Below are 13634 nucleotides of genomic sequence, written 5' to 3'. Positions count from 1 at the left end.
GGGGGGGGGGGGGGGGGGATGATCCTCCAGGAAAAGACTGGTGGGGCAGGCCAGAGGCTGGGGTAAGCAGAGGGGCAGCCTGATCAGTCCTAACTGACTTATTTACAAACTATGGACCCAATATTTAGCCCAGCTATGGGCTCCTGGTTTTTCTAGAGAAAGCCAGAAATCCAAGTTTCTATGTTTCCTTTCTCAAATGAAGTCTCCCGATTTTAAAATCTTGCCTACCAGGGCGCCTGGGCGGCGCAGTCGGTTAAGCGTCCGACTTCAGCCAGGTCACGATCTCGCGGTCCGGGAGTTCGAGCCCCGCGTCAGGCTCTGGGCTGATGGCTCGGAGCCTGGAGCCTGTTTCCGATTCTGTGTCTCCCTCTCTCTCTGGCCCTCCCCCGTTCATGCTCTGTCTCTCTCTGTCCCAAAAATAAATAAACGTTGAAAAAAAAAATTTTTAAATCTTGCCTACCAATTCAAAAATTTGAAAAATCACTGAAGGCCAAATCAAACACGTCCAGGGGCCTCCCCCGTTCATGCTCTGTCTCTCTCTGTCCCAAAAATAAATAAACGTTGAAAAAAAAATTTTTTTAAATCTTGCCTACCAATTCAAAAATTTGAAAAATCACTGAAGGCCAAATCAAACACGTCCAGGGGCCAGATCGGCCGGCTTCCCCTTTGTGGCCTGGGATCTGCAGGTAACACAGCCTCCTCCTTGGCTGCTCTCAAGGCCTCTGCAATCTTTCCCCTGCCATGCTTTGCCCTACAGCCTCCCCTTCTACTTCCAGCAATGACCACAAACATTTGATGCCTTTCAGTGTTGTACAGACTCTATGGTTAGTCCTCACAAGAAGAAAACAAAGATCAGAGAGCTTATCTACACATACGGCAAGTAAAGGGCAGATTCAAGATGTCTGACCACAAAGCCAGAGCTGATTCTTCTGTAGAGTTACCAGGGACTGATCTCGGGGTTTCTCCCAAGTGAGACAGACAGGGTGGAGGGGAGGAGCTGGCCCCAGCCATTCACTTGTCCGCTCTAAGCTACTACAGGGGTAGTGGTCAGCCAGTCAGCACATTTGATCCTCTGTCTCTGGGCTCCTCTCTTGAGCAGCACACAGTCTACTGCAGTTGTTTCTGGGTCAGTCCCTCCAACTAGACTTTGAGCTCCTTGAGTTTGGGCCTGTATACCTTCTTTATCCCGGAAACTACAGGGAAATCATATAGATGTTTACCATGTGATAGACGGAAGCAACCAAATTAGATGCACCAGTCCAGATCTGCCCATGGAACCTCTGCTTGCCCTAAAGGCTTCAGATGTCTCTGTCTGCGGTCTGCTCCAGTCCCACCCCATCTGGGGTGACCTAAAGCTCCATTTCTCTTCCTCTAAAATCACAAAAGTTGCTGTCTCCAACTCTCTGGTAGTTAGCGCTCAGTCCTTGGAAGGGCCTCAAACTATGTTTGTTGAAGTCAACGAGTATTTTTTTAAGTTGTGCCCTGACCAAAGGAGCAAAGAGAACCAGAAATCCAGTCCACGAGCCCCTCACCAAGCCTCTGCCAGCCCGGGGGAACGGGCACCTTCTTCTTACTGTTTAAGAGGGGATGGCTTTTTGTCATTCTTTTGAATTCCTCATAGCTTGCACGAAGGCACGGTGCATGCTGGTGGAGACCCCATTTCTCTGCTCCTGGCACTGTGCCTGGTACACGGAAGGCCCTCATCATGTCCGCTGAGTTCATTCACCTCAGCAGGCATCTACTGCATGCCTCCTATGTACAAGGTTTCACCACGGCTGAACCTCCTAGGAAGGTAGACAGATTCGTCTGCTGACATCAGCAGCACGTCTGCACAGGGCAGGCTGGAGTTAACTTCCCATCCAGTGAGCTGGCTTCCCTTATTCCCTTATTCCCTTTTATTATAGCTTCACTAGACACACCCTAGGAACTTGCTTCTTCTGGGATGGAGACCAAAACCCTCAGGGCCAAGGCCTGCATGTAACTGGAGTCTAAGCAGATAAGTGGGGAAGAGAAGCACAGGGCAAAATCACACCCAGAGAGGTACGAAATGAGCTCTTCACCGTGGCCAGGACTGAAGTCCCAGGGTCCTGGCCGTGGCTCGGCCTGGCCCCAAGAGCCAAGGTCCTGGCCTCCATGCTCTGGTTCTGAATGCTACCACTCCCAGAGAGGGCCGAAGTGGGTGGAATGCAAAGAGAAGTGTGCAGAAAGAAGCTGTACTCAGTGCCTAGTGCAGAGGTGGGAGTCGTTCAGGGAACTGGCAGGAACAGGGAGGGAGGGTCTGGGAGGAAGCAATGCTGGGGTGCCTCAGCCTCCCAGTCCAGCAGGGCGGTGCTGGCATCACCCCGAGAGGTATTTACACTGCGCTCAGTCAGCTCTAGCCCCTCCCCAGCTTGTGGGCCAGAACTACCCTCATGAAGCAGCTAGCAGATGTTCTGCATTTTTGCTTCACATGTTTCATCTGCAGAAGCGACATGACTTTTTTTTAATGTTTATTTATTTATTTTGAGAGAGAGGAGAGAACTCGAGCAGGGGAGGGGCAGAGAGAGAGGGAAAGAGAATCCTAAGCAGGCCTCACGCTGTCACTGCATAGCCTGATGCGGGACTCGAACTCATGAACCATGAGATCATGACCTGAGCTGAAATCGAAGAGTTGGGATGCTTAACCGACTGAGCCACCTGGGTGCCCCAAAAGTAACAATGATGTTAAATGTGAAAGCCCCCCGTGCTCTTCCACAAAAGTCCCTATGGCAGGAGGAGATCTGGGCATGTAGCCAGAAGCTAACAAGTTCCTACAAAGCTTCATGTCTTACATTTTAAAACCAACACAAAGCGTGCATTCTGTATTATATCCTGCTTATGATATAAACATGTTTTCCACTTAGATTTTTTTCAGTAAAACTGATATTCCAGGAAGAAGCAGATTTACTTTGTCACTCCATATGGACCACCTCCACTAACTGCATACACCCAGGCATGAAGGTACCATTCATCATAAGCTTTTCCTCTTGTTGAAGAATATCCTCATCCCGTGTCCTCTCTCCAAAGCCTACGTGGCCAAACTCTACCCCTCAATTCAGGGCCCTGCTCCAATGTCACTTCTCCCATGAAGTCTTTCTAAATTCCCCTTAGGCTAGAAGTAATCTCTGCCCTCAACCCTCAGCTCTCTCTGTGTGCTTCCTTTACCTCTGATCAGGTTCCTTGTTAGTCTTTTGTATCTCTGTCTTATTTTCCTCGTGAAAAGTCAGCTAGCGGAGAAGTTCTGAATCCTCCCCAAATCCACCGTGGAAACTGGCAGTGTATATTTAGTAGGTACTCAATACATGCTGAACATGTCTTCAGACTACTACTGCTACTACCACTGATGATGATGATGATAAGGGCAATTTCACATGGCTATGGGTCAATGTAAACCTCTGCTCCATGGTGCGTTTATGCTTGGCTCTCACCGGCCTGTGCTCTGGGCCTGGGAAAGCCTTTGGTGTTGCAGTGGCTCATTTTCTAGCTGGGGATGCCTCTGGTCCTGGTTGAAAGGACTCACCCAACCACGGAACAGTAGCAAAGAAAATGGGACCATACCTTAATATTGTCTTCTGGCCAAGAGTTCAGCATTGTTGCAAGGTGGCCCTTGTCATGAATGGTGATAAACAGCCCCCTAGGAAAAACAAAACAGGTACACACAGAGAAACCAGCCAGTCAGATTAGGAACAGAACAAAGACCACAATACTGTGTATCACTGCATCATTTAATTTTTCCCACAGACCTGGGCAAAGGCAACCTCTAAATTGCCTGCCCTGCCCTGGCCTTCCTCCAATGTCTCCTCTCCTCAAGGAGAGGAGTGGACTCCTCAAGGCAAGGAGTCCACGGGGCTAAGTGCTGTGCCCTCCTGGGGCCTGTGTTCTCCAGAGACTGCCCCTCCCTTCTGCCCTCTAGACCAGGCACACAGGACCCCAGAATTCTCTGAGGGACCCAAAGCTGCTTCAGGAAACTGTGTCGACCTCTTCTCTGAGGTCCACTCAGAGTACCCACTGTACTCCTTTGAGTACAGACCACACCACGGTGGGAAGACCCCTACGCCTGGGGCTGTGGCTGGAACATGGACGTGTGGGTTGCGGCATCCAGACACAGGCAGTGGGGGATGGAGCTGGGGAGAGGAGGAGGGGTGGGCTGCCAGCTGTGAGACACTTTTCCCTGCAGCACTAGAGCCTGTGACTTCTAAATTCAAACTTGGCCTTCCAGACCAGCATGAAGGTGTAGCTGTATAGGCGGGGGTGGGGGTGGAACATTATTTTACCTAACAGTTCATTAGCATGATTTAGAACTTCTAAAGTTCAGCCCTCTGTATATGGACCTGAGTCTTTTGCCCTGGGATCGGGGTATGAAGATGGGATAGTTCATGCCACTTCCTTCTTTCCCTTTTGTCCGATACACCCAAAGACTCCTTTTGCTAATGAAGCACTCACTGTTTTGCCAATGTGAGGAGGCCGGGGAGTTGTGGGAGAACAGCCTCCCCCATTCGCACTGCCCTGGCGAACTCAGAGAAGACTTCCCAACAGTACTTCATGGCTTCATGAGATACTCACATTTTGGATCTGTTATTTAAATCATGCCCTAGTTGGGGCGCCTGGGTGGCGCAGTCGGTTAAGCGTCCGACTTCGACTCAGGTCATGATCTCGCGGTCCGTGAGTTCGAGCCCCGCGTCAGGCTCTGGGCTGATGGCTCAGAGCCTGGAGCCTGTTTCCAATTCTGTGTCTCCCTCTCTCTCTGCCCCTCCCCCGTTCATGCTCTGTCTCTCTCTGTCCCAAAAATAAAAAAAAACAAAAAAACAAAAACAAAACAAAACAAAAAAAAACGTTGAAAAAAAAAATAAATCATGCCCTAGTCAATGCTGTCAACACCCTGGGCCCTGTTCTTTAGTCTCAGCAGTCTTGTAAAACTCCCAACTGTGGACAAACCTCCTCTCTGCTCCCTGTACGCCTCCACCCAGGCGGCCGAAGGCAGGCGGAGAAAGTCTTACCACAGGACTGAATGGCACTTCCACAAATCCGTCACTGTCACCCCCCCACCGTGGACTCTCAACAACCGACCGGTCTTTGTTCTTTCAGTGTTTCTCCGGTCAAAATCCACTCTTTCTACTCTTTGCAAAGACCATTTTAAACTTCTCTGTTCTCAAACCTCCAACAAACAGCCTCACCTTCCCCCAACACCCCTAGTGACCTCGCCTCTGATGTCACATGAAGCCACGGGATGGCATCTCTGTCAACCTCCCACCACCAAACCTGCAAACTTCTGCATCTGCAGACAGTTCCTTCATTCCTTCTGTTCCAATGAATATTATAAAGTCTTACACTTAATTACCTCTTCTCTCCTCTGCACTGTCCATTAACTTCCCATCAGCCCCACAATATCCCCGAACCTTTATCATCTTACAAACTTCTGGCTTTTGTTAGTGACAGTCTGTTGAACGGACTAAACTTTCTTCAGATAACAATAATAAAACTGTTATTTTTTTAAAACGATTATATTATTGTTACAAAGCTTAAGAGTGTATAAAATATACATTTTGAGGCAATGGAGGTTGGCCAAAAGCAGGCAGAAACTGAAAGGGAATTTACCTTTGAAAGCAGGAATTACACCTCTCGAGATTTACGAATTTGCAGCTTCATGTCTGAGGGGAGTCTAGTCTGAAGGCAACTTGGGCAGCAGAGAGCCTTCCCAGCTCGAGGTGTCAGAGAGGGGAGTTAGGGCTGGTAGAACAGCCAGGAAGTGAAAGGGGGCATTCTGGAAGGGAAGGAGCCACAGAAAGAATGAACTCCCAGGTCTGGGTATAAAACCCGCCCACATCATTAAGCTGCCGACCATCACCTGGGCACACACGAGGGCCTGGTAAAGAAGCCGCAGCTGCGAGCAGCAAAACCCCAACAGAGATTTCAGTTGCTGCCAATCTGGAGAGACAGGGTTTTACACAGAGCTCCTTTAGAATATTCTGCTTACTTTATGCATGTTAGACATTTTCCATCAAAAAAAAAAAAACTGAAACAAAACAACAAAGACCACCATGGAACCCCAAACTATTCTTGGCTTCCACGTTCCTTGCCAACACTGTTTCTTCTCTCTCCTCTCTTCCATCACCAAACTTCTTAAAAGCGTGGTCTACACTGGCTGCCTCCGGTTTTTGTCTCCAGCTGCAGCATGCCTTCTCTCACGGTCATGCGGCCAAAGCTGCACTTGCTAAGGCCGCCAATGACTTCCATATCCCTGAATATAACAGGGATTTTCATTCTTCATTGCCATTGGCTTCCCAGTAGCATCGGACACTTTTACCTACTCCCACGCAACCTTTGGCCTCTGTGACTCTCTCTGAGTCTTCCTCTTACCTCTGGCTGCTTGAAGTTCTTCATCTTTCATGTAGGGCCATCCAGCTATTAGGTGTTATAGTTCCTCAAAAACTTGTACTATTCCACTTTCCTTCCTACCCTTATTACTGTATGTGCCCCAAAGCTTTGGGCCAGTGACTCTCAGATATCCACAGTCCAGAGTTTCTCACCTTTGGTGCTACTGACATCTGGGTTGGATAATTTTTGCTGTGAGAAGTGAGGTGGCCCTGTGCACTGTAGGGTGTTTGGCAGTATCGCTGGTCTCTACCTACTATGGCAATAGCACCCCCATACTCTGTTGTGACAACCGAAAATATCTCCAGACATTTGTAAATGTCTCCTGGGAGGCAGTGTCACCTCTGGATTTAGAGCCATCGTTCCAGCCCTTTATATTTAACTGTGTACCTGACACATCCCTTTGCATGTCTCAAAGGCACTTCAAACTCGGCAGGTCCAAAACCAAGTCTCTGATCCTAATCTCCCACCACTATGACTCAAAGACAGAACAAAACAAAGACCCAAGACAAACCTGATTCTCTTCCCTTCCTCCTCTTCTCAGTGAATATTAACCCCTCACCCCACACTCCCATCTAGTATATACATCTAGTTTAACAATCCCAGTCCCCTGGAATCAATCTTCTCCCCTTTAACATAACCCAATGCCAAGTCCTTCATTCTACCTTCTGTGTAGTTCCTGGTTCATATGCTTCTTTCTACCCTAACATCACCTCCCTGGTCCAGGCTCCTAGTCTCTCTTCCCTAAAGAGAGAGTGGGGTGTCCTTTGGGGCACCGCCTCTTGTCTGTCTCCAATCCATTTTCCATACAGTATAAAGAGAGAGGTTCTTGAAATCAAAGTCTTACTTCGTTATTCCTTGTGCTTGTCTTCCCATGACTCTTGGAATGAAGACCCAAATCCTTAACATGGCCGACCTGCAAGGCCTTGTGTGGTCTGGCCCTTGCCAACTTATTATCCTTACTTCACTCTCCCGGCATCTGCCACACTGGCCTTCTTTCCATCCCTCCACGTGCCATGATCTGCTTACCCCAGGACTAGTTCACATACTGTTCCCTTGCCGGGCACACCCTGCGTCTCCTCACTCTTTTTATTTTTATTTACTTAAAAAATTTTTTTTAACGTTTATTCATTTTTGAGAGACAGAGAGACAGAGTGCAAGTGGGGGAGAGGCAGAGAGAGAGGGAGACAGAGAATCCAAAGCAGGCTCTAGGCTCTGAGCTGTCAGCACAGAGCCCAATGCGGGGCTTGAACTCACGAACCACCAGATCATGACCTGAGACGAAGTCAGATGCCCAACCGACTGAGCCACCCAGGCGCCCCTCTCCTCACTCTTTGTTTAGTGAATCCTCCTCATTCTTCTGATGACTTCCGAGTCAAAGCCAGAGCTCTCTGTTACACGTTCTCAAAGTACCATCCCTGCGTACACAAACTTCTTACATTCATTTGCGTGGCTGTTTTGTTAATATGTCGCTACCTCCCTAATTAGACCGTAAGCTTCACTGGGGCAAGGTGAACATTTATTTTGTTGTTGTTGACTACTGTACATCCAGGCTTAGTCCATAACAGATGCTCAACACCTGCTTTGCGAATCAATGGAGTGAGCAAGTGAACCTGAGAATGGCTGGAGGTTGAGGGATGAGAATGAAAGGTGCCGAATAAAGTTGGAGAGAAGAAAATTTTTATGCATGTGGGGTTGTTTCATGCACCAGGGATCACTAAAGCTGGGTGGGGCTGGGCTGGGTTAGACTGTGCCCTGTGGCTTAGACCAGGGGAATGCACATATGAAAGTGGGTGGACACGCCGGGGAAGAAGAAAACCCCGGAGTCTAAGACCTGGGGGATGCAGGGCTCCTTCCATCACATTGATGGAGGGCAATGTGGGTGTTGGAATGACCTTATTCACAAGGTTTGAGAGCAAGTTCCAGCATTTGCTGTGCCATTTTGAAATGACCAAGGGGCACTCAGTCATATCAATGAAGATGAAAACGAGGCATTGGATTGGCTTCTTGGAAGTTGTTTTTATGAATGATCTCCAGGAAATGTGAGTTTGGAAAATCACACTATGTTCATAATAATGAACTTCAAAGAATGACCTGGATGAGAAAAGTAGCCACACATGGGCCTCCTGAAGTTTAAATAGGGGTACTTGCCTAGTGGCAGTAGAAGGGTAAATGGATCAAGGTGAATACATAAGCCCAGAACTTTTAAAGAACCACCTTCTCCACCTCCCAAACCAGCCACTGCTCTGAGGCCTGACCTGAGGAGGTCTTGTTAGGGGTGTATTTCTGCTAGTTTTTACTTCCCCACAGTTGTACTTCTAATATCCATAAGTGATTTCCCCCCTGGGGTTGTCCAGAGCTAGTCACATGGAATAATAATGCCAACAGGATGCCAATTCTTTCCAGCTGGAAGAACTGAGTCCCAGGCTCACTGATGACTCACTGAGTGACCTTGGGGAAGTCATTTACCTATACTAATTAATCCCAGTGACGCACTCCTGGCCTCTTAAAGGTCTTAACTTGGCTCTGTTCTGGAAATGTCCCCACCCAAACAACTCTGGCTCTCAACATTCCCCTGATAAGATCAAGGCTTACTAGTGATACTTAACAAAAAGCTCACATACTAAGGGGTTTGATCCATGCACACTATTCCAGATCTTAGCAAAGCTCTTGTGTGATTAATCCTAAACACAGAAAAAGTATGGTTAGAAAAATTCTTTGGTACATTAAAACATTCCCTCTTCGTTGAAGATAAGGAGAGGGAGGAGGGACATTCACTTAAAGTGAATGTTTCACATTTAAATTTGAGTTACTAAAATTTCAAAAGATTTTTTCTCTTTTTTTGCAGATATGCTCTGCAGGGATCATGCTATAAAAAATAACACCTTTTGAAATGTATCAAGAGCTTTTAATCACTTCTCAAAGTGCTCTTACATCTATTATCAAAACTATAGTGGGGACATCTCAGTGGCTCAGCCAGTTAAGCGTCTGACTCTTGATTTCAGCTTAGGTCATGATCTCGCATTTAATGAGTTTGAGCCCAGCGATGGGCTCTGTGCTGATGGTGGGGGAGCCTGCTTGGGATTCTCATTCTCTCTCTCTCTCTCTCTCAAAATAAGTAAATAGACTTTTAAACAAACTGTAGCTACAAATGATCCCAAATTGATTGCCCTGGATGAGGATTTTGAAATATCTATTCCGAAGACTTCATCTTATAAAAGAGGAAACGGACATCCAGAGAGGCCACTGTGGCCAGTAGTGAAACATTCCTCTTTGATGCATGTTGGTGAGAATGTAAACTGTGCAGAGTGAGGGATTCTGATGATAAACAAATGGACAGCAGGTTTCCAGCAGGATCCTATGGGGTTCTCTTGCCCATCCACCCATTTCCTGGCAGAACTGCATCTGGGAAGAAAGAAAACCTCTTAAATGCCTTCAGCAACCTATTTGCATGTTTAGCCACTTTCTAGTCAGGGGACACTATCTTTTCCAGCAGTACTTGGTGATGGGGTTGGCTGCTATGTCTGTTTCCATGAGGTTCTGATCAAGTGAGAAATGCAGACATTCACTCCTCTGCATTCCTTCTTAGTGACCTCAGGAAGTAAATACATAAGCGCCACGGGAGGATCTCCTACCTGCACCTGCTTTGTCTCACCCTGAGACCTCAGACTCACAGGCGTCCCTGAGGCTGGAATAGGGATTTTCAGCTAATTCCCAATAATCCAAAGCACTGAAAATGATGGGGCTGCAAGCGACGCAAGTGTGGTTTTGGAGAAATTGCAGATGGAAGGTAGCACAGACTAGGGGTTAGACGTATGTGCTTTACAACGATAGCCCCTGTGTTCAAAGCCTGCCTCTGCTACTCACCAGCGATGTGGCAATGGACAAGTTACTCCCCTTCCTCAAGCTTCAGTTTGTAACATGACAAGATGACACCAGCTGCTTCATATATTTGCTATAAGGACTAAGACAATGCGTATTTAGCTTATCAGAGTATCTGATGGTATACAGTAAGCATTCAACAAGTGACAGCTCTTAGCGTTGCTGAGCTAGTGTCGTAAGAGTCCAGACTCAGGGAGCACCTGGGTGGCTGTCGCTTGTATCTAACCTCGGTCCAGGTCATGATCTCACGGTTCATGAATTCGAGCCCCGCGTTGGGCTCTGCGCTGACAGTGCGGAGCCAGCTTTGGATCCTCTGTCTCCCTTTCTCTCTGCCCCTCCCACCTCTTCAAAGATAAATAAATAAAATTAAAAAAATAAAGAGTCCAGACTCAGGAGTCAGATCGCCTGGGTTCAAATGCTGACAAAATGCCAGTGAAGTACCTGGCCCATAGTGAATGTTCGGTAGATTTTAGTAGCTAATTATTAACTTGTATTTTAACTAGAATTATACTAAATCAATGTGCATGTTTTTAAGAGCCACGACTGGCAGTTATATGTGTCTTTGGTGAAACAGGAAAACAGTCATAAAGTTTGGTGGAAAATCTTTTCATTATGTGGGTCACTGAGTGAGGGCAAAATACTGGGGTGATACACACTTGGGACTAAAAGTTTTCCATGTTCCCTGCAAGAGCTAATATTCAACGAAAGTGTTATCAAGGGCAGACTGAAAGGAAATACAGGGCACAAATGGGCAATATTCATTCATTCAGTCACTTATTCACCACTCATGCACTCATCCACTTATCTCTCCATCCATCCATTCATCCATCCATCCATCCATAGGCTTTTTTGAGTATCTCTCTTCCAGGAACACTATTAGGGTTAGGCTCTTTATGTACATATCTTAATTCTCACGAAAAACTATCAGGTGGGCAACACCCCCATTTGATAAAGGAGATTAAGAAGCACAGATGTGGAGGTAGAGGTGAGATTGAAGCACAGGTCTCTTGATACCAGAAACGTGGTTCCTTTAGTGTGTGATTTGGGATAAGTCACTTCAACTCTCTGTGCCTTAGTTTTCTCTTCACTAAATGGGAACAATGGCTTCTCCATTATGGAGTGACTGTGGATGAAACAAGCAAGTTCACAAAAACTCTGCACACCAGAAAACCCTACAGACGTGAATCTTGGTGTTTGTCTGACCTTGTCCAATATGGTGAGTCTGAGAGGGGTTTAACGTGAAGTCTTCCAAGAGCATGCCAGTCCTTCTGGTTTCCTGGGGGCCCTTGATGGATGAAGTTAGGTGTCAAGAAGCTATCTGAGCCCACAGCTGGGTCTATTTCAGCCTTCTTTCCATGAGAAGGAGCCAGAACCCCACGGAAATGAATGATGCCCTATGTAGCACTACCTTTGACAGCTGGCGTGATGTTATCCTGCTCCAAGGCACAAAGGGAGGTAGGAAGGTGGGAAGCTCCAGGAAGCCCAGGGCTGAGACTCAGAGGCGTTTCCAGCTTTTGAATGAGTTATAGGCTGCCCTGGGGGATCCCAAGGTACTGAACATCCTGCAGTGAGCTAATGTAGCCTGAGCATTCATCAAGGCCAGTGACTCCTCTGAGTAATTAGAACAGAATGTCCTGCACCATGCTAACAAAGATGGGCACCTGGGACAGAGGCACTCCTGGGAATCTCTCCTTGTTAACAGTCATTAAGTGGGACAGCACAAACAAAAAAACAAAAAATAACCTTGGCTACTTCCCCCAAATTTTTCCTGTTTACTTCTGGGAAACACTTTTGGACGCTGAAGGAAGAAAAAATACATATAGTGAATATGGCCAATTGCCAACCTCTGGAATCCAGGGCTTAAATAAATACACGCCCTGCTTTATATAACATACAGCCTGTTCTCAAAAAGCTGTGAGTAAATAAAATATCTATACGTAAAATTATATTATACATGCACTTTGGAGGTTGCTGTTTTAGGGGGACCTGCTGAGAATTGTTTGCAAATGTAGATCACTGTCCCCTGATTTATGTCTTTCACAAATTTGGGCTTTCATCCTTCAGTTTCTAGAAACAGAACTTAGATTTTCTCTTGGCTGGTGCCTGGACAGCAGGACCCACTGACCAAAGTGGTGAAGTGGCCAGAGAAGTGGGGCAGTGCCCTTCTGCATGGAGCTTCGGCATAAACATGCAGAGACAGGGAAGGGATGGAATGATGCTTATGCTCTCTTCTTTCACATACATGACACTTATGGCCTGACAGATGTATCTGTCATGGACTGTTCACCGTGGAGCACAGTTGACGTGACACTTTGGGGTGCAAGTGCTTAAGGGCCAGCGTGCGATTCACCACCTGGTCTTTCCCTTTGCCATGGCAACCTGTCCAGTTCCAGATGAAGCTACTTCACTAGCCTGGTTCCGGAGGGAGGAATCCATGAAGCACCACCTCCAGCTGCCCCACAGAGGACAGGATGCAGGAACACAGAATATATTTTAAGAGTTGAGATTCTTAGGGTTGTTTGTTCTGCCACGTAAGCCAGCCATGGTACTCCCTGTGCAACAAGATCTCCCGGAGGTGCCCCGTACGTAAGACAAATGTTGGGGCTCTGGTGAAGCAGAGGCGAGGGCCCATCTTCTCTGAGGGACCACCTGGTGCTCTTCATCTCGGCACTGTTCCCACAACAGATCTCGGGCAATGACAGCAGAGAAAAACAATTCCTGATTGGAAATGGTACTATGGCACTGTGAGTTAGTAGTTGGTATTTAGGAAATTAAGTATTTTTTTTAATGTTTATTTTTTTGAGAGAGGGAGACAGTCTTGGCCAAGTATTTTCTAGGTTAGAAAAACTCCAAGCCAACTACTACAAGTTGACTCGTGTCTCCACCAAAAGATATATTGAAATCCTAAGCCACGGTACTTGTGATCTTATTTGGAAATAGGGTCTTTGCAGATGTCATGAGGCTGAGGTCTCAAGGAGGACCCTGATCTGATATGACAGGTGTCCTTAGAACAAGAAGTGGGGATACACAGGGAGAAAATGGCCATGTAGTGCCGGAGGGGAGACTGAAGTGATACATCTATAAGCCAAGGAATGCAGGAGTTGCTGGCAAACAGCACGAGTTAGAAGAGGCAAGGAAGGATTCTCCCCTAGGATCTCAGAGACAGCACAACTCTATGGCCACCTTGACTTCTGGCCTCCAGCACTGTGAGACAATAACTTCCTGTTGTTCTAAGCCCCCAGTCTGTGCTGTTTTATTACAGCAGCCTCAGGAAGCTAATGCACCAGCTGTCCACCATCCGTGCAGCAGCCACGAGCAGTGGCGATCACGACTCTTTCCCTCCTAAAACTCCAGTGGGATGG

At 47.2% G+C, this 13634-nt stretch overlaps 1 protein-coding gene across 3 annotated transcripts in view; it reads right to left on the bottom strand.

The window, feature by feature from the left end:
- Window positions 1-13634, bottom strand: part of ME3 (malic enzyme 3) — a 184246-nt gene that overhangs the window by 62181 nt on the left and 108431 nt on the right. For all 3 annotated transcript variants that reach the window (XM_045038640.1, XM_011286564.3, XM_023239354.2), the window contains one exon: window positions 3577-3652. In XM_045038640.1, the coding sequence (XP_044894575.1) occupies window positions 3577-3652 (76 nt within the window). The remainder of the gene's footprint in view (window positions 1-3576; window positions 3653-13634) is intronic.

The sequence above is a fragment of the Felis catus genome, chromosome D1, assembly GCF_018350175.1.
Source record: "Felis catus isolate Fca126 chromosome D1, F.catus_Fca126_mat1.0, whole genome shotgun sequence".
NCBI lineage: Eukaryota > Metazoa > Chordata > Mammalia > Carnivora > Felidae > Felis > Felis catus.
The sequence above is the reverse complement of the archived record's forward strand: the minus strand, read 5'-3'. Positions and strand labels throughout refer to the sequence as shown.